The sequence below is a fragment of the Oncorhynchus keta genome, chromosome 28, assembly GCF_023373465.1.
Source record: "Oncorhynchus keta strain PuntledgeMale-10-30-2019 chromosome 28, Oket_V2, whole genome shotgun sequence".
NCBI classification, from domain to species: Eukaryota; Metazoa; Chordata; class Actinopteri; order Salmoniformes; family Salmonidae; genus Oncorhynchus; species Oncorhynchus keta.
Genome location: NC_068448.1, coordinates 5,394,585 through 5,416,021, shown reverse-complemented (window position 1 = coordinate 5,416,021; position 21,437 = coordinate 5,394,585). Strand labels below are relative to the sequence as shown.

The following is a 21,437-nucleotide window of genomic DNA, read 5'->3' as shown; positions in this document are numbered from 1 at the left end:
GGTTATGGTCGTTAAATGAAGTCTGGAGTTATGATAGCCTGGACCATGTTTTTGGATGGGGGAAGAACTTCAAAGTGGAGCTCTTCCTAGACTAGGCAGATCACCATTCATTATTCATGATGGCAGACAGTTGTACAGTAGTATAATCTGTCAGGCAGTAAGCCCTACTAGTGTGGAGCGATTAGTGCTTTTTGAGGACGACTTGGCTTCGGTTTAATTATAAAAACGGAGAAAAAATATCACGACTTCATTATGTGAGTTGACTGCTGTAAACACAGAACAAAACCATTAAGAAAAGTCCCATGGCGATAGTCACTGCCCATTAATTAACCATCAGCTATTCGCATATTTTAGTTGTTTTGTATATTACACTTGTTTTGTTTGATGACTTCATTATTTCATTCCAAGCTGCTGTCTATGTTGTCTGACAAAAATCACTATTTTAGTAATTAATCAAAGTAAATAAGGCTTTTATGACTGCCGAATGGCAACACCTAGAGAAGCAACTGTTCTCGGTTTACCCCTCTTGATCATGTCTCTCATGGAGCATAAAATAAACAGACCTGGACAAGTGGTCACACAATGGATTATGGTCATTGTAGTTAATTACCACGTGTTCCGTTGTAAACCTTGTAGAACATTGTCCCGTTGGAAACTACATCCCACCGTTCGGCCACGATCTGATTTCTCTCTAGAGAAACTGCAGCGCAATGTGCATTATGATAGATAAACGCGGCAGGTCTTAACGTGGCCGTGCCCCCGAGTCAGGCACAGCCGCAGGGGACTCCTTTTTACTTGACTGTTAAATTGTCTACTTCAACCTGACAACGGCTGTATTATTTTTATTTTCAGTAAAAAAAAAAAAAAAAAAGATTTGGGGACTTGCTTGGTTGGTCATTTTTTAAAATAAAAACCAGAGAACATTATTTAGTGTAGAGATAACGGCGAATAAACTGTAATAAACACGAAGAGTTGCACTACTCTCTCTATATATATTATATATATATATATATATTATATATAAATAAATAAACTCCCAATAATTTATTGGGTAAAATAACGCTTCGGCATCACTTCTTTTAGGGCGGCCATTTTTTAAACATACTTCCGCGTCGTCTCAATCAACAAAACTTTATCGCACTTAAAAACACTTTGATTCTAAACATAAAAATGTTTGCAGAAACAGATGAACTGTCGCATGGAATCGTCACGATTATCAGCCAAAGAGCTGCTTCCAAATGGACTTTCTTCAACTAGCTAACTAACCACTTCTTTTAAAATGCTGGTAGGCAAATTACATTTCATCCCCTGCCCAAGGACCAGGAAACCTCATACCCCATAATGACATCACAATACCCCATAATGACATCACAATACCCCATAATGACATCACAATACCCCATAATGACATCACAATACCCCATAATGACATCACAATACCCCATAATGACATCACAATACCCCATAATGACATCACAATACCCCATAATGACATCACAATACCCCATAATGACATCACAATACCCCATAATGACATCACAATACCCCATAATGACATCACAATACCCCATGGTTTCAGGTCGTGTCGATGATGAAAAGCCGTGGGCTCCGGTTACTTGATACATGTATGTGTTCAAGCACTTTATCAGAATCTTGTTTCTCATGGTCTGAGAGTCCATTAGGTGCCTTTTGGCAAAGTCCAAGCGGGCTGTCATGTGTCTTTTACTGAGGTGTGGCTTCCGTCTGGCCACTCTACCATAAAAGGTCTGATTGGTGGAGTGCTGCAGAGATGGTTGTCCTTTTGGAAGGTTCTCCCATCTCCACAAAGGAGGAACCCTAGAGCTCTGTCGGAGGGACCATCAGGCCCTTCACAGATTGCTCAGTTTGACCAGCTCTAGGAAGACTCTTGGTGGTCCCAAATTTTGGGAATTGTGATGTCATCATGGGGTATTGTGATGTCATTATGGGGTATTGTGTAAGTCAAGGGGTCTGAATACTTTCCGCAGGTGCTGTAATCGAAGACTAGAGAATTAGATTCAGATTAACTTCTATCTCGCCAGCCAGCTAGCTAACGGTGACATAAGTACAAGTGACGTAAGTATTATGCTTTACTAGCTTTCGTGTCAGCGTAAGCAGGTCGGGGAACACATTAGATTGCCAGAACAGGTATCATGCAAATAATGTGTTGTTGTGTCAGCAAAGTTTGTAAATAATAAAGACAAGTGAGGCAGGTAGCCTAGTGGTTAGAGGCAGGTAGCCTGGTGGTTAGTGGTTGGTGGTTAGAGGCAGGTAGCCTAGTGGTTAGAGGCAGGTAGCCTGGTGGTTAGTGGTTAGAGGCAGGTAGCCTAGTGGTTAGAGCAGGTAACCTGTGGTTACTAGTAACTGTGAAGGTTGCAAGATCAAGAATCCCCCGAGCTGACAAAAATCTGGTGAAAATCTGTTGTTCTTCCCCGAAAGGTGAACAATGGCACCACACCATGATTCCCTTTATAGTGCACTACCTTTGACCAAGGCTGGCGCCCTATTCGCTATATAGTGCACTACCTTTGACCAGGGAATATAGGGTACCATTTGGAACACAGCCCTACTAAGCTCAGAATGCTCTCTGTAGATAACGTAGCTGCCGTTTGTGGTTAGCAGTGTATCTGCTCTATATAGAAGTGACACCTACTGTACAGCACAGCCAATTCAAGACAATCCTCTGTCCCGCTCTCTCTCTCATGTCACTCTCCTTAGGAGACTGAGACATGCACGCAGGCAATAGAGGCTGCTTGAGGAGTCCTTGCAGACCAGCGTAGAGCATTCCCTACCCAGCAAACCATAATTGGTAAGAGCATTCGGGTAGGTTGTGGCAAACGTTCTCACGACACAAAAACTGTGAAGTAGTGCTGATGATTATAGAATGTTTGTATAAAACATTCACCTGATGTTACAAGAACGTTCCCAGAACACATTTAATCTGCTCTTTAAAAGGTTCCCAGAACACATTTAATCTGCTCTTTAAAAAGGTTCCCAGAACACATTTCATCTGCTCTTTAAAAAGGTTCCCAGAACACATTTAATCTGTTCTTTAAAAGGTTCCCAGAACACATTTAATCTGTTCTTTAAAAAGGTTCCCAGAACACATTTAATCTGCTCTTTAAAAGGTTCCCAGAACACATTTAATCTGTTCTTTAAAAGGTTCCCAGAACACATTTAATCTGCTCTTTAAAAGGTTCCCAGAACACATTTAATCTGCTCTTTAAAAGGTTCCCAGAACACATTTAATCTGCTCTTTAAAAAGGTTCCCAGAACACATTTAATCTGCTCTTTAAAAAGGTTCCCAGAACACATTTAATCTGCTCTTTAAAAGGTTCCCAGAACACATTTAATCTGCTCTTTAAAAAGGTTCCCAGAACACATTTAATCTGCTCTTTAAAAGGTTCCCAGAACACATTTGATCTGTTCTTTAAAAGGTTCCCAGAACACATTTATGTTGCTCTTTAAAAAGGTTCCCAGAACACATTTAATCTGCTCTTTAAAAGGTTCCCAGAATGTTTCATTGGGAAACAGAGACAGAAAAAGAGAGAAAAAAAGACGGAAGACAATTTGGATTTCCTGCAGCTTTGTGCGATAGCTTTGTGCGATAGCTTTGTGCGATAGCTTTGTGCGATAGCTTTGTGCGATAGCTTTGTGCGATAGCTTTGTGCGATAGCTTTGTGCGATAGCTTTGTGCGATAGCTTTGTGCGATAGCTTTGTGCGGTAGCTTTGTGCGAGAGCTTTGTGCGGTAGCTATGTGCGATAGCTTTGTGTGATAGCTTTGTGCGAGAGCTATGTGCGAGAGCTATGTGAGGTAGCTTTGTGCGGTAGCTATGTGAGGTAGCTTTGCGAGGTAGCTTTGCGAGGTAGCTTTGTGAGGTAGCTCTGTGAGCGAGGGGTTAAGGAGAGAGAGGAGAGGGGTGACACACAGGGACATGTGACACCAGGAGGGGACAGAGAACTGAGGGGTGAGAATGGGTGAGACACAGGGACACATGGTGACCCCAGGGGGGGGGGGGCAGAGAGCTGAGGGGTGAGACACAGGGACACATGGTGACCCCAGGAGGGGACAGAGAGCTGAGGGGTGAGAAGGACTGATGAGGGGGAGGGGAAAGGACGACGGCCTAGCTTGCAGGTCTGTGACTCCAGGAACGTGGGAATGGGTGACACACAGCTGGACTCCAGGATAGATGACAGGACAAAACAGTGTCTGGGTGCATTCATGACTCAGTCACAGGATGCAATGCATTATGGATGTTCATACTGTATTTAGCATAGTTTTGCAGTCTATACCACCAGCAACCAGTAGCATTGTGTGAATGAACATAAATGCTCAGTGCTTCATAAAATAGTGTGATCATGTGACTGAACAGCGGAGTTTGTGCTATTTAATGGTGTGCGGAAGCAGCACAGTATAGAACGAGACACACTGCCTCAGCGTAGTGTGAAGAGAATGCGCTGTACTGTACCTGATGTGAAAGCTCTCTCCATAGGGTAACACTGAGAAGGCTGCACACAGAGAACGCTTGGCACAGATCAACACGATCCTGGAGAGAGACAAAACAACAGTAACAACATGTTAGGGAGGGAGAGAGGGAGAGAGAGATGTCTGGCACGACATGCAATTGTACCTTTTTGACTTTCATCTAAACCTCAACTTCGGCAGTATTTATACCTGTGCGCTGCTTGTCAACACAGCACCACTGAAGTAGTCTGGTGTGTAGAAGGCTACCACTGAACTGCGTTAAAAAGGCGAACGTCCGACACCTCGGTGGAAACACGGCCGCTGCGTGTTGTGCTGCCCTCGCATGTCTACCTGTATCAGCTGAAGGATCAGATGTGGCCAACGGCTAACGTTACCAGAGCTGCTACTTCATACCATATTCCCAGAGCTGCTACTTCATACCACATTCCCAGAGCCAGAGCTGCTACTTCATACCACGTTGCCAGAGCTGCTACTTCATACCATATTCCCAGAGCTGCTACTTCACACCATATTCCCAGAGCTGCTACTTCATACCATATTCCCAGAGCTGCTACTTCACACCATATTCCCAGAGCTGCTACTTCACACCATATTCCCAGAGCTGCTACTTCATACCACATTCCCAGAGCCAGAGCTGCTACTTCACACCATATTCCCAGAGCTGCTACTTCATACCACGTTACCAGAGCTGCTACTTCACACCATATTCCCAGAGCTGCCACTTCATACCACATTCCCAGAGCTGCTACTTCACACCATATTCCCAGAGCTGCTACTTCATACCACGTTACCAGAGCTGCTACTTCACACCATATTCCCAGAGCTGCTACTTCATACCACGTTACCAGAGCTGCTACTTCATACCACATTCCCAGAGCTGCTACTTCATACCACATTCCCAGAGCTGCTACTTGTGCCATATTCCCAGAGCTGCTACTTCGTACCATATTCCCAGAGCTGCTACTTCACACCATATTCCCAGAGCTGCTACTTCACACCATATTCCCAGAGCTGCTACTTCGTACCATATTCCCAGAGCTGCTACTTCACACCATATTCCCAGAGCTGCTACTTCACACCATATTCCCAGAGCTGCTACTTCACACCATATTCCCAGAGCTACTACTTCATACCACATTCCCAGAGCCAGAGCTGCTACTTCACACCATATTCCCAGAGCTGCTACTTCATACCACGTTACCAGAGCTGCTACTTCATACCACGTTACCAGAGCTGCTACTTCATACCACGTTACCAGAGCTGCTACTTCACACCATATTCCCAGAGCTGCCACTTCATACCACATTACCAGAGCTGCTACTTTGTGCCATATTCCCAGAGCTGCTACTTCATACCACGTTACCAGAGCTGCTACTTCACACCATATTCCCAGAGCTGCCACTTCATACCACATTCCCAGAGCTGCTACTTCACACCATATTCCCAGAGCTGCTACTTCATACCACGTTACCAGAGCCAGAGCTGCTACTTCACACCATATTCCCAGAGCTGCTACTTCACACCATATTCCCAGAGCTGCTACTTCATACCACGTTACCAGAGCTGCTACTGTCACACCATATTCCCAGAGCTGCCACTTCATACCACATTCCCAGAGCTGCTCATTCACACCATATTCCCAGAGCTGCTACTTCATACCACGTTACCAGAGCTGCTACTTCACACATATTCCCAGAGCTGCTACTTCATACCACGTTACCAGAGCTGCTACTTCATACCACATTCCCAGAGCTGCTACTTCATACCACATTCCCAGAGCTGCTACTTCATACCACATTCCCAGAGCTGCTACTTCACACCATATTCCCAGGCTGCTACTTCATACCATATTCCCAGAGCTGCTACTTCACACCATATTCCCAGAGCTGCTACTTGCATTCATATTCCCAGAGCTGCTACTTCACACCATATTCCCAGAGCTGCTACTTCATACCATATTCCCAGAGCTGTTACTTCATACCACGTTACCAGAGCTGCTACTTCATACCATATTCCCAGAGCTGCTACTTCACACCATATTCCCAGAGCTGCTACTTCACACCATATTCCCAGAGCTGCTACTTCACACCATATTCCCAGAGCTGCTACTTTACACCATATTCCCAGAGCTGCTACTTCACACCATATTCCCAGAGCTGCTACTTCATACCACGTTACCAGAGCTGCTACTTCATACCATATTCCCAGAGCTGCTACTTCATACCATATTCCCAGAGCTGCTACTTCACACCATATTCCCAGAGCCAGAGCTGCTACTTCACACCATATTCCCAGAGCTGCTACTGTCTGTACCATATTCCCAGAGCTGCTACTTCACACCATATTCCCAGAGCCAGAGCTGCTACTTCACACCATATTCCCAGAGCTGCTACTTCACACCATATTCCCAGAGCTGCTACTTTACACCATATTCCCAGAGCTGCTACTTCACACCATATTCCCAGAGCTGCTACTTCATACCACGTTACCAGAGCTGCTACTTCATACCATATTCCCAGAGCTGCTACTTCATACCATATTCCCAGAGCTGCTACTTCACACCATATTCCCAGAGCCAGAGCTGCTACTTCACACCATATTCCCAGAGCTGCTACTTCATACCATATTCCCAGAGCTGCTACTTCACACCATATTCCCAGAGCCAGAGCTGCTACTTCACACCATATTCCCAGAGCTGCTACTTCACACCATATTCCCAGAGCTGCTACTTCACACCATATTCCCAGAGCTGCTACTTCACACCATATTCCCAGAGCTGCTACTTCACACCATATTCCCAGAGCTGCTACTTTATACCATATTCCCAGAGCTGCTACTTCACACCATATTCCCAGAGCTGCTACTTCGCACCATATTCCCAGAGCTGCTACTTCGCACCATATTCCCAGAGCCAGAGCTGCTACTTCACACCATATTCCCAGAGCCAGAGCTGCTACTTCACACCATATTCCCAGAGCTGCTACTTCACACCATATTCCCAGAGCTGCTACTTCACACCATATTCCCAGAGCTGCTACTTCACACCATATTCCCAGAGCTGCTACTTCACACCATATTCCCAGAGCTGCTACTTCACACCATATTCCCAGAGCTGCTACTTCACACCATATTCCCAGAGCTGCTACTTCAAACCATATTCCCAGAGCTGCTACTTCACACCATATTCCCAGAGCTGCTACTTCACACCATATTCCCAGAGCTGCTACTTCACACCATATTCCCAGAGCCAGAGCTGCTACTTCACACCATATTCCCAGAGCCAGAGCTGCTACTTCACACCATATTCCCCATATTCCCCAATATTCACCATATTCAAGACCTAACCTTCACCACTCAGAATGAAGACCTAAGCTTCACCACTCAGAATGAAGACCTAACCTTCACCACTCAGAATGAAGACCTAACCTTCACCACTCAGAATGAAGACCTAACCTTCACCACTCAGAATGAAGACCTAACCTTCACCACTCAGAATGAAGACCTAACCTTCACCACTCAGAATGAAGACCTAACCTTCACCACTCAGAATGAAGACCTAACCTTCACCACTCAGAATGAAGACCTAACCTTCACCACTCAGAATGAAGACCTAATCTTCACCACTCAGAATGAATACCTAATCTTCACCACTCAGAATGAAGACCTAACCTTCACCACTCAGAATGAAGACCTAACCTTCACCACTCAGAATGAAGACCTAACCTTCACCACTCAGAATGAAGACCTAACCTTCACCACTCAGAACGAAGACCTAACCTTCACCACTCAGAACGAAGACCTAACCTTCACCACTCAGAAACAAGACCTAACCTTCACCACTCAGAATGAAGACCTAACCTTCACCACTCAGAATGAAGACCTAACCTTCACACCTCAGAATGAAGACCTAACCTTCACCACTCAGAATGAATACCTAACCTTCACCACTCAGAATGAAGACCTAACCTTCACCACTCAGAATGAAGACCTAACCTTCACCACTCAGAATGAAGACCTAACCTTCACCACTCAGAATGAAGACCTAACCTTCACCACTCAGAATGAAGACCTAACCTTCACCACTCAGAATGAAGACCTAACCTTCACCACTCAGAATGAAGACCTAACCTTCACCACTCAGAATGAAGACCTAACCTTCACCACTCAGAATGAAGACCTAACCTTCACCACTCAGAATGAATACCTAACCTTCACCACTCAGAATGAATACCTAACCTTCACCACTCAGAATGAAGACCTAACCTTCACCACTCAGAATGAAGACCTAACCTTCACCACTCAGAATGAAGACCTAACCTTCACCACTCAGAATGAAGACCTAACCTTCACCACTCAGAATGAAGACCTAACCTTCACCACTCAGAATGAAGACCTAACCTTCACCACTCAGAATGAAGACATAACCTTCACCACTCAGAATGAAGACCTAACCTTCACCACTCAGAATGAAGACCTAACCTTCACCACTCAGAATGAAGACCTAACCTTCACCACTCAGAATGAATACCTAACCTTCACCACTCAGAATGAATACCTAACCTTCACCACTCAGAATGAATACCTAACCTTCACCACTCAGAATGAAGACCTAACCTTCACCACTCAGAATGAAGACCTAACCTTCACCACTCAGAATGAAGACCTAATCTTCACCACTCAGAATGAAGACCTAATCTTCACCACTCAGAATGAATACCTAATCTTCACCACTCAGAATGAAGACCTAACCTTCACCACTCAGAATGAAGACCTAACCTTCACCACTCAGAATGAAGACCTAACCTTCACCACTCAGAATGAAGACCTAACCTTCACCACTCAGAATGAAGACCTAACCTTCACCACTCAGAATGAAGACCTAACCTTCACCACTCAGAATGAATACCTAACCTTCACCACTCAGAATGAAGACCTAACCTTCACCACTCAGAACGAAGACCTAACCTTCACCACTCAGAACGAAGACCTAACCTTCACCACTCAGAATGAAGACCTAACCTTCACCACTCAGAATGAAGACCTAACCTTCACCACTCAGAATGAAGACCTAACCTTCACACCTCAGAATGAAGACCTAATCTTCACCACTCAGAATGAATACCTAACCTTCACCACTCAGAATGAATACCTAACCTTCACCACTCAGAATGAAGACCTAACCTTCACCACTCAGAATGAAGACCTAACCTTCACCACTCAGAATGAAGACCTAACCTTCACCACTCAGAATGAAGACCTAACCTTCACCACTCAGAATGAAGACCTAACCTTCACCACTCAGAATGAAGACCTAACCTTCACCACTCAGAATGAATACCTAACCTTCACCACTCAGAATGAATACCTAACCTTCACCACTCAGAATGAATACCTAATCTTCACCACTCAGAATGAAGAGCTAACCTTCACCACTCAGAATGAAGACCTAACCTTCACCACTCAGAATGAAGACCTAACCTTCACCACTCAGAATGAAGACCTAACCTTCACCACTCAGAATGAAGATCTAACCTTCACCACTCAGAATGAAGATCTAACCTTCACCACTCAGAATGAAGACCTAACCTTCACCACTCAGAATGAAGACCTAACCTTCACCACTCAGAATGAAGACCTAACCTTCACCACTCAGAATGAAGACCTAACCTTCACCCTTTGAGTTGTTTCCTTCTTTGAACCTTGTAAACATGCAGAATTAATCTGTCAATAATACACATTCATCTATAATATGCCGAATGTCAAAAGGAAACTAAGATCGTTTTGAAAATGTCTCCGTTTTCCCTATTTAGTGCACTACTTTTGAGCAGGACCCTTATGGCTGTGGCCTCTATCTCAGATCTCACAATCTCAAGTGGAAAACCCTCACTGCCAGGCCCAGCATGCATGGGAAAGAGTCGAGTAGAAAACCTTCACCACATGGGAAAGAGTCTAGTGGAAAAGTAAAAACAATGCCAGTGAGCCCTGGTGGGTTCATAACGGGCACAGGGTAAACATAGCACTCTTGTTTCTCAGCTGGCATGGAGCCAGATGACTCTCTCTCTCTCTGTCTGTCTGTCTGTCTGTCTGTCTGTCTGTCTGTCTGTCTGTCTGTCTGTCTGTCTGTCTGTCTGTCTGTCTGTCTGTCTGTCTGTGTCTGTGTCTGTGTGTGTGTGTGTGTTCGTAGAGTGCCCTGGGGACAAGGGAACAGGCAGTCTGGCAGTACAGATAGCCAGTATGTGACATAGCATAACTCAAGACCTGTGTGGATGACGGAGTGTTCTGTTGGGTGACTGAGTGTTCTGTTGGGTGACTGAGTGTTCTGTTGGGTGACTGAGTGTTCTGTTGGGTGACTGAGTGTTCTGTTGGGTGACTGAGTGTTCTGTTGGGTGACGGAGTGTTCTGTTGGGTGACGGAGTGTTCTGTTGGGTGACGGAGTGTTCTGTTGGGTGACGGAGTGTTCTGTTGGGTGACTGAGTGTTCTGTTGGGTGACTGAGTGTTCTGTTGGGTGACTGAGTGTTCTGTTGGGTGACTGAGTGTTCTGTTGGGTGACTGAGTGTTCTGTTGGGTGACTGAGTGTTCAGTCTACACTCATAACAACAGTTGGGTGACGGAGTGTTCTGTTGGGTGACGGAGTGTTCTGTTGGGTGACGGAGTGTTCTGTTGGGTGACGGAGTGTTCTGTTGGGTGACTGGTGTTCTGTTGGGTGACTGGCCCAGTGTTCTGTTGGGTGACTTTCAGTGTTCTGTTGGGTTAAGACCGAGTGTTCTGTTGTCCAGAGTGTTCTGTTGGGTGACGGATATTCTGTTGGGTACAGTGTTCTGTTCTGCAAAGAGTGTTCTGTTGGGTGACGGTGTTCTGTTGAGGTGACGGAGTGTTCTGTTGGGTGACAGTGTTCTGTTGGGTGACAGAGTGTTCTGTTGGGTGACGGAGTGTTCTGTTGGGTGACAGAGTGTTCTGTTGGGTGACAGAGTGTTCTGTTGGGTGACGGAGTGTTCTGTTACTATTGTATTAGAGGACCAGTCTACACTCATAACAACAGCCTTGTGATGCTCTCTGACCCACTAGAATGATTTAATAATAGCCCCAGAACAACAGAGACAGAGCAGAGCCAAGTTCCAACAGGTGTTCAGGTGATTATATAATAATAATAATAATAATAAGGGTCCTCTGAATGAGGAGTTAATATGTGGACTGGCTGGCTTTACATTTTCCAGTTACTGGCCCACCTCTCTAACCTCTGGGCTACTTTCAGTTGGCTTGTAGCCTTGCATTAAGACCGCGGTCAGGAGTCCAGAGTTACTACATACTGTATATTCCTCATCTACAGTTCTGTTCTGCAAAGAAAATTAAGAAAGGAAGTGTTCTGGGAGAACGAGGAAGTGTTTCAGTCAGTGTTCTGAGAGGCAGGAAGTGTTTCAGTCAGTGTTCTGAGAGGCAGGAAGTGTTTCAGTCAGTGTTCTGAGAGGCAGGAAGGGCTTCAGTCAGTATTCTGGTAGACAGGAAGGGATTCAGTCAGTGTTCTGAGATACTGAGGAAGGGCTTCAGTCAGTGTTCTGAGATACTGAGGAAGGGCTTCAGTCAGTGTTCTGAGATACTGAGGAAGGGCTTCAGTCAGTGTTCTGAGATACTGAGGAAGGGCTTCAGTCAGTGTTCTGAGATACTGAGGAAGGGCTTCAGTCAGTGTTCTGAGATACTGAGGAAGGGCTTCAGTCAGTGTTCTGAGATACTGAGGAAGGGCTTCAGTCAGTGTTCTGAGAGACTGAGGAAGGGGGGCTTCAGTCAGTGTTCTGAGATACTGAGGAAGTGTTTCAGTCAGTGTTCTGAGAGACTGAGGAAGGGCTTCAGTCAGTGTTCTGAGATACTGAGGAAGGGTTTCAGTCAGTGTTCTGAGATACTGAGGAAGGGCTTCAGTCAGTGTTCTGAGATACTGAGGAAGGGCTTCAGTCAGTGTTCTGAGATACTGAGGAAGGGCTTCAGTCAGTGTTCTGAGATACTGAGGAAGGGCTTCAGTCAGTGTTCTGAGATACTGAGGAAGTGTTTCAGTCAGTGTTCTGAGATACTGAGGAAGGGCTTCAGTCAGTATTCTGAGATACTGAGGAAGGGCTTCAGTCAGTGTTCTGAGAGAACGAGGAAGTGTTTCAGTCAGTGTTCTGAGATACTGAGGAAGGGCTTCAGTCAGTGTTCTGAGAGACCGAGGAAGGGCTTCAGTCAGTGTTCTGAGATACTGAGGAAGGGCTTCAGTCAGTGTTCTGAGAGGCAGGAAGTGGTTCAGTCAGTGTTCTGAGATACTGAGGAAGGGCTTCAGTCAGTGTTCTGAGAGACAGGAAGTGGTTCAGTCAGTGTTCTGAGATACTGAGGAAGGGCTTCAGTCAGTATTCTGGTAGACAGGAAGTGTTTCAGTCAGTATTCTGGTAGACAGGAAGTGTTTCAGTCAGTATTCTGGTAGACAGGAAGTGTTTCAGTCAGTATTCTGGTAGACAGGAAGTGTTTCAGTCAGTATTCTGGTAGACAGGAAGTGTTTCAGTCAGTGTTCTGAGACTTACCTGCTGCCTCGTGTGTCGTATTGTCTCATGTTCTTGATGAAGTGGACCTTCTTCACAGGGTGATGTCTGGGGGAGCCCAACAGGTTACGAGTCCGACTGTGGGGGGAAGAGAGAGAGAGGGATGAGGAGAGGAAGAGAGAGAGAGAGAGAGAGAGAGAGAGAGAGAGAGAGAGAGAGAGAGAGAGAGAGAGAGAGAGAGAGAGAGAGAGAGAGGGGATGAAACATGGCAACACAGCAGTCAAGAGCCAAGGATCCCCCACCTCAGATTGTAGTTCACAGTTTCCAGTCTCAACAGTAATTACTCATCATAGTCCCATCAGTTGCCATGGCAGCCGTGATAGCAAACAGCATAGGCTGCGCTCTCTCTGTACATTTATAAATATATTCATAATTATTATAACTTTTTTGTGCGTTTTTATCCAACAATAACAATGAAACCTGTGACCACCATGTGTGTGTGTTCCCTGAGGGGGGGAATTCAATCTGTTAGGTGGACTTTAAAGGACTTGTGAGGTGTCCGGGATTTGAGTAGAATTCTCCCTCCCTGCCTCCCTCCCTGTCTCCCTCCCTGCCTGCCTGTCTCCCTCCCTCCCTCCCTCCCTCCCTCCCTCCCTCCCTCCCTGCCTGCCTGTCTCCCTCCCTGCCTGTCTCTGCCTGTCTCCCTCCCTGCCTGTCTGTCTCCCTCCTGCCTGCCTGTCTCCTCCCTCCTGTCTCCCCCTCCCTGCCTCTCCTCCCTGCCTCCCTCCCTCAATGCCTCCCTCCCTGTCCCTCCCTCCCCCCCCTGCCTGTCTCCCTCCCTGTCTCCCTTCTCCCTGTCTCCCTCCCTGTCTCCCTTCCTCAATGCCTCCCTCCCTCAATGCCTCCCTCCCTGTCTCTCCCCTCCCTCCCTCCCCTCCCTGTCTCTCCCCCCTCCCTCCCTCCCCCTGCCTGTCTCCCTCCCTGTCTCCCTTCCTCCCTGTCTCCCTCCCTGTCCCCTCCTCAATGCCTCCCTCCCTCAATGCCTCCCTCCCTGTCTCTCCCCTCCCTCCCTCCCCCTCCCTGTCTCTCCCCTCCCTCCCTCCCCCTCCCTGTCTCTCCCCTCCCTCCCTCCCCCTCCCTGTCTCTCCCCTCCCTCCCTCCCCCTCCCTGTCTCTCCCCTCCCCTCCCCCTCCCTGTCTCCCCCCCTCCCCCCCCCCTGTCTCTCCCCTCCCTCCCTCCCTCCCCCCTCGGGAAACATATGTTTGTTGTCAAAGTGAAATAGATGACAAAAGTGAAATAAACAATACAAATTAACAGTAAACATTACACTTACAAAAGAATAAAGATATTTCAAATGCCATATGATGTGCAAATAGTTAAAGTACAAAAGGGAAAATAAATAAACCTAAATATGGGTTGTATTTACAATGGTGTTTGTTCTTCCCTGGTTGAGCTTTTCTTGTGTCCGCTTTAATATAACTCCAATACCACACTTTTAAAAACCACTATTCCATCGGGCTGTTTTTCACAGTGTATTCCTTTTCAGCAGACAATTCACAGGATAAAAAAAAAAAAATCACACATGAAAACGGTAACCCAAAAAAGGTCAGTTCAGTTGGATTGAGGCGAGTTGTCAGCTCGGCTGATTGGGTGGTAGATAGTCGCATTCTATCACCTTACCGCGCACACACACACACACACACACACCTACCTACCTCTATTCTACTTGTATGGGTTGGTTAACAAACACACTAGTCAGCAGAAGAACAAGTATTTTCCACAGACAGACAGAAATGGAACATTCCAGCACATTCCGCAGGTGTTCTCAGAGGATCTCTCCCAACTTCAAAACACACATGTGATCTTCCTGGGAACCCTATGTTGTGTGGTATGCCTGTTATACATGCAGCTATGCAGACAGTGCCCAATGTGTTGTGTGGTATGTCTGTTATACATGCAGCTATGCAGACAGTGCCCAATGTGTTGTGTGGTATGTCTGTTATACATGCAGCTATGCAGACAGTGCCCAATGTGTTGTGTGTTATTTTGCAAAACAACAGGAGCTCCTCCACTATTCCATCACCATGTCAACAACAGGAGCTCCTCCACTATTCCATCACCATGTCAACAACAGGAGCTCCTCCACTATTCCATCACCATGTCAACAACAGGAGCTCCTCCACTATTCCATCACCATGTCAACAACAGGAGCTCCTCCACTATTCCATCACCATGTCAACAACAGGAGCTCCTCCACTATTCCATCACCATTTCAACAACAGGAGCTCCTCCACTATTCCATCACCATGTCAACAACAGGAGCTCCTCCACTATTCCATCACCATGTCAACAACAGGAGCTCCTCCACTATTCCATCACCATGTCAACAACAGGAGCTCCTCCACTATTCCAGCACCATTTCAACAACAGGAGCTCCTCCACTATTCCATCACCATGTCAACAACAGGAGCTGCCTCCACTATTCCATCACCATGTCAACAACAGGAGCTCCTCCACTATTCCATCACCATGTCAACAACAGGAGCTCCTCCACTATTCCATCACCATGTCAACAACAGGAGCTGCCTCCACTATTCCAGCACCATGTCAACAACAGGAGCTCCTCCACTATTCCATCACCATGTCAACAACAGGGGCTGCCTCCACTATTCCATCACCATGTCAACAACAGGAGCTGCCTCCACTATTCCATCACCATGTCAACAACAGGGGCTGCCTCCACTATTCCATCACCATGTCAACAACAGGAGCTCCTCCACTATTCCAGCACCATGTCAACAACAGGAGCTGCCTCCACTATTCCATCACCATGTCAACAACAGGAGCTCCTCCACTATTCCAGCACCATGTCAACAACAGGAGCTCCTCCACTATTCCAGCACCATGTCAACAACAGGAGCTCCTCCACTAGTCCATCACCATGTCAACAACAGGAGCTCCTCCACTAGTCCAGCACCATTTCAACAACAGGAGCTGCCTCCACTATTCCAGCACCATGTCAACAACAGGAGCTCCTCCACTATTCCAGCACCATGTCAACAACAGGAGCTGCCTCCACTAGTCCAGCACCACGTCAACAACAGGAGCTCCTCCACTATTCCAGCACCATGTCAACAACAGGAGCTCCTCCACTAGTCCAGCACCATGTCAACAACAGGAGCTCCTCCACTAGTCCAGCACCATGTCAACAACAGGAGCTGCCTCCACTATTCCAGCACCATGTCAACAACAGGAGCTGCCTCCACTATTCCAGCACCATTTCAACAACAGGAGCTCCTCCACTATTCCAGCACCATGTCAACAACAGGAGCTCCTCCACTATTCCAGCACCATGTCAACAACAGGAGCTGCCTCCACTATTCCATCACCATGTCAACAACAGGAGCTGCCTCCACTATTCCAGCACCATGTCAACAACAGGAGCTGCCTCCACTATTCCAGCACCATGTCAACAACAGGAGCTGCCTCCACTATTCCAGCACCATGTCAACAACAGGAGCTCCTCCACTATTCCATCACCATGTCAACAACAGGAGCTCCTCCACTATTCCAGCACCATGTCAACAACAGGAGCTCCTCCACTATTCCAGCACCATGTCAACAACAGGAGCTGCCTCCACTATTCCAGCACCATGTCAACAACAGGAGCTCCTCCACTATTCCATCACCATGTCAACAACAGGAGCTCCTCCACTATTCCAGCACCATGTCAACAACAGGAGCTCCTCCACTATTCCATCACCATGTCAACAACAGGAGCTCCTCCACTATTCCAGCACCATGTCAACAACAGGAGCTCCTCCACTATTCCAGCACCATGTCAACAACAGGAGCTCCTCCACTATTCCAGCACCATGTCAACAACAGGAGCTGCCTCCACTATTCCATCACCATGTCAACAACAGGAGCTCCTCCACTATTCCAGCACCATGTCAACAACAGGAGCTCCTCCACTATTCCATCACCATGTCAACAACAGGAGCTGCCTCCACTATTCCATCACCATGTCAACAACAGGAGCTGCCTCCACTATTCCAACACCATGTCAACAACAGGAGCTCCTCCACTATTCCAGCACCATGTCAACAACAGGAGCTGCCTCCACTATTCCATCACCATGTCAACAACAGGAGCTGCCTCCACTATTCCAGCACCATGTCAACAACAGGAGCTCCTCCACTATTCCAGCACCATTTCAACAACAGGAGCTCCTCCACTATTCCATCACCATGTCAACAACAGGAGCTCCTCCACTATTCCAGCACCATGTCAACAACAGGAGCTCCTCCACTATTCCAGCACCATGTCAACAACAGGAGCTGCCTCCACTATTCCAGCACCATGTCAATGGTGCTTGGCACCATTGATGCTGATGCTTGGCATTCAGACTAAAGAGTTCAATATTGGCTTCATCAGACCAGAGAATATTGTTTCTCATAGTCTGAGTGGCTTCAGTCTGGCCACTCTACCATAAAGGCCTGATTGGTGGAGTGCTGCAGAGATGGTTGTCCTTCTGGAAGGTTCTTCCATCTCCACAGAGAAACTTTGGAGCTTGGTCACCTCCCTGAGCAAGGCCCTTCTCCCATTTAACAATTATGAAGGCAACTGTGTTCTTGGGAACGTCCAATGCTGCAGAAATATTTTGGTACCCTTCCCCAGATATGTACCTTGACACAATCCTGTCTTAGCGCTCTAAGGACAGTTCCTTCAACCTCATGGCTTGTTTTTTGCTCTGACATGCACTGTCAACTGTGGGACCTTATATAGACAGGTGTGTGCCTTTCCAAATTATGTCCAATCAATTGAATTTACCCCAGGTGGACTCCAATCAAGTTGAAGAAACATCTCAAGGATGATCAATGGAAACAGGATGCACCGGAGTTCACTTTCGAGTCTCATAGCGAAGGGTCTGAATACAGTCATGGCCAAAAGTTTTGAGAATGACACAAATATTAATTTTCAAAGTCTGCTGCCTCAGTTTGTATGATGGCAATTTGCATATACTCCAGAATGTTATGAAGAGTGATCAGATTAATTGCAAAGTCCCTCTTTGCCATGCAAATGAACTGAATCACCAACTAACATTTCCACTGCATTTCAGCCCTGCCACAAAAGGACCAGCTGACATCATGTCAGTGATTCTCTCATTAACACAGGTGTGAATGTTGATGAGGACAAGGCTGGAGATCACTCTGTCATGCTGATTGAGTTCGAATAACCGACTGGAAGCTTCAAAAGGAGGGTGGTGCTTGGAATCATTGTTCTTCCTCTGTCAACCATGGTTACCTGCAAGGAAACACGTGCCGTCATCATTGCTTTGCACAAAAAAGGGCTTCACAGGCAAGGATATTCTGCCAGTAAGATTGCACCTAAATCAACCATTTATTGGATCATCAAGAACTTCAAGAAGAGCGGTTCAATTGTTGTGAAGAAAGCTTCAGGGCACCCAAGAAAGTCCAGCATGCGCCAGGACCGTCTCCTAAAGTTGATTCAGCTGCGGGATCGGGGCACCACCAGTACAGAGCTTGCTCAGGAATGGCAGCAGACAGGTGTGAGTGCATCTGCATGCACAGTGAGGCAAAGACTTTTGGAGGATGGCCTGGTGTAAAGAAGGGCAGCAAAGAAGCCACTTCTCTCCAGGAAAAACATCAGGGACAGACTGATATTCTGCAAAAGGTACAGGGATTGGACTGCTGAGGACTGGGGTAAAGTCATTTTCACTGATGAATCCACTTTCCGATTGTTTGGGGAAACAGAAAAAAGCTTGTCCGGAGAAGACAAGGTGAGCGCTACCATCAGTCCTGTGTCATGCCAACAGTAAAGCATCCTGAGACCATTCACGGGGCTCACTCACAATTTTGCCTAAGAACACAGCCATGAATAAAGAATGGTACCAACACATCCTCCGAGAGCAACTTCTCCCAACCATCCAGGAACAGTTTGGTGACGAACAATGGCCTTTCCAGCATGATGGAGCACCTTGCCATAAGTGGCTTGGGGAACAAAAATCTATATTTTTGGTCCATGGCCAGGAAACTCCCCAGACCTTAATCCCATTGAGAACTTGTGGTCAATCCTCAAGAGGCAGGTGGACAAACAAAAACACACATTCTGTCAAACTCCAAGCATCGATTTTGCAGGAATGGGCTGCCATCAGTCGGGATGTGGCCCAGAAGTTAATTGACAGCATGCCAGGGCAGTTTGCAGAGGTCTTGAAAAAGAAGGGTCAACACTGCAAATATTGACTCTTTGCATCAACTTTATGTAATTGTCAATAAAAGCCTTTGGTACTTATGAAATGCTTGTAATTATACTTCAGTATTCCATAGTAAAAAAAAAACATTCTAACAACACTGAGGCAGCAGACTTTGTGAAAATTAATATTTGTGTCATTCTCAAAACTTTTGGCCACGACTGTACTTATGTGAATAAGGTATGATTTTTTTAAATGCATTTGCAAACATTTCTAAAAAACTTTTCGCTTTGTTATTATGGGATATTGTGTGTAGATTGATAAGAAAAACAATTCAATGAATTGTAACAAAATGTTGAGAAAGTCAAGAATACTTTTTGAATGCACTGTAGGTATAACCTTGAGGACTGGATATTCTCCCTCTGCTGTGTTCTATCCCCTCCCCTCTATCTATCCCCTCCCCTCTATCTATCCCCTCCCCCCTCTATCTATCCCCTCTCCCCCTCTATCTATCCCCTCTCCCCCTCTATCTATCCCCTCTCCCCCTCTATCTATCCCCTCCCCCCCTCTATCTATCCCCTCCCCCCCCTCTATCTATCTATCCCCTCCCCCCTCTATCTATCCCCTCCCCCTCTATCTATCCCCCCCTCCCCCTCTATCTATCTCCTCCCCCTCTATCTATCTATCCCCCCTCTATCTATCTATCCCCCTCTATCTATCTATCCCCCTCTATCTATCTATCCCCCTCTATCTATCTATCCCCCCTCTATCTATCCCCTCCCCCCCTCTATCTATCCCCTCCCCCCCTCTATCTATCCCCTCCTCCCCTCTATCTATCCCCTCCTCCCCTCTATCTATTCAATTCAATTCAAGGGGCTTTATTGGCATGGGAAACATATGTTAACATTGCCAACGCAAGTGAAGGAGATAATATACAAAAGTGAAATAAACAAAAAATAACAGTAAACATTACACATACAGAAGTTTCAAAACAATAAAGACATTACAAATGTCATATTATATATATACAGTGCCTTGCGAAAGTATTCGGCCCCCTTGAACTTTGCGACCTTTTGCCACATTTCAGGCTTCAAACATAAAGATATAAAACTGTATTTTTTTTGTGAAGAATCAACAACAAGTGGGACACAATCATGAAGTGGAACGACATTTATTGGATATTTCAAACTTTTTTAACAAATCAAAAACTGAAAAATTGGGCGTGCAAAATTATTCAGCCCCTTTACTTTCAGTGCAGCAAACTCTCTCCAGAAGTTCAGTGGGGATCTCTGAATGATCCAATGTTGAAATATATATAGTGTTGTAACAATGTACAAATGGTTAATGTACACAAGGGAAAATAAATAAGCATAAATATGGGTTGTATTTACAATGGTGTTTGTTCTTCACTGGTTGCCCTTGTGGCAACAGGTCACAAATCTTGCTGCTGTGATGTAACACTATGGTATTTCACCCAGTAGATATGGGAGTTTATCAAAATTGGATTTGTTTTCGAATTCTCTCTTTCTATCCCCTCCCTCCGTCCCTCTCGGTCGGTCTCTCTGTTGTTTGTAATCAGAGGTACTGAGCTGACTGAGGATCAGTGTGCTGATCTCTGTTTAAGGTTTCAGGGGCTGCCAGCCATCAATCATCGGCTGTGTGACGTCACCGCCTGGGGCTTTAGCTTAAATACCCTTACAGCAGTGCTGTTAGGACTGTAGCACCTAGTGGATTGGGACACCGCCGAGCCGACTGACTGACAGACAAATTCAAACCCAACCACCAACGAAAATTACAATACGTTGTTTTGTATTAGCATTGCGCAATGACTTTAAATCACAGATTAACAATCCCTATCCTAACATTTCCTCTTACTTGGCGATCGAAGGTTGGCGGACATCAATTTAAATACATTATCCCATTTCATTGGCATGCATTATTTTCACTTAATTTAGATACATTATCCCATTTCATGGCAATACATTATCCCAGTTCATTTAGATACATTATCCCATTTAATTTGAAAACATCCCATTTCATTGAAATACATTATCCCATTTCATTGACATGCATTATCCCATTTAATTTAGATACATTATCCCATTTCACCGAAATACATTATCCCATTTAATTTACACGCATTATCCCATTTAATTTACATATATTATCCCATTTAATTTACATGCATTATCCCATTTAATTTAGATACATTATCC

The 21,437-nt window shown here is 45.9% G+C and overlaps 1 protein-coding gene across 1 annotated transcript in view; it reads right to left on the bottom strand.

The window, feature by feature from the left end:
* Nucleotides 1–21,437, bottom strand: part of LOC118373761 (CDK5 and ABL1 enzyme substrate 2-like) — a 59,752-nt gene that overhangs the window by 21,304 nt on the left and 17,011 nt on the right. The window contains exons 2-3 of the mRNA XM_052484560.1: nt 13,050–13,145; nt 4,489–4,566 (exon numbers count right to left, since the gene is read on the bottom strand). Coding sequence (XP_052340520.1) covers nt 4,489–4,566; nt 13,050–13,145 — 174 coding nt within the window. The remainder of the gene's footprint in view (nt 1–4,488; nt 4,567–13,049; nt 13,146–21,437) is intronic.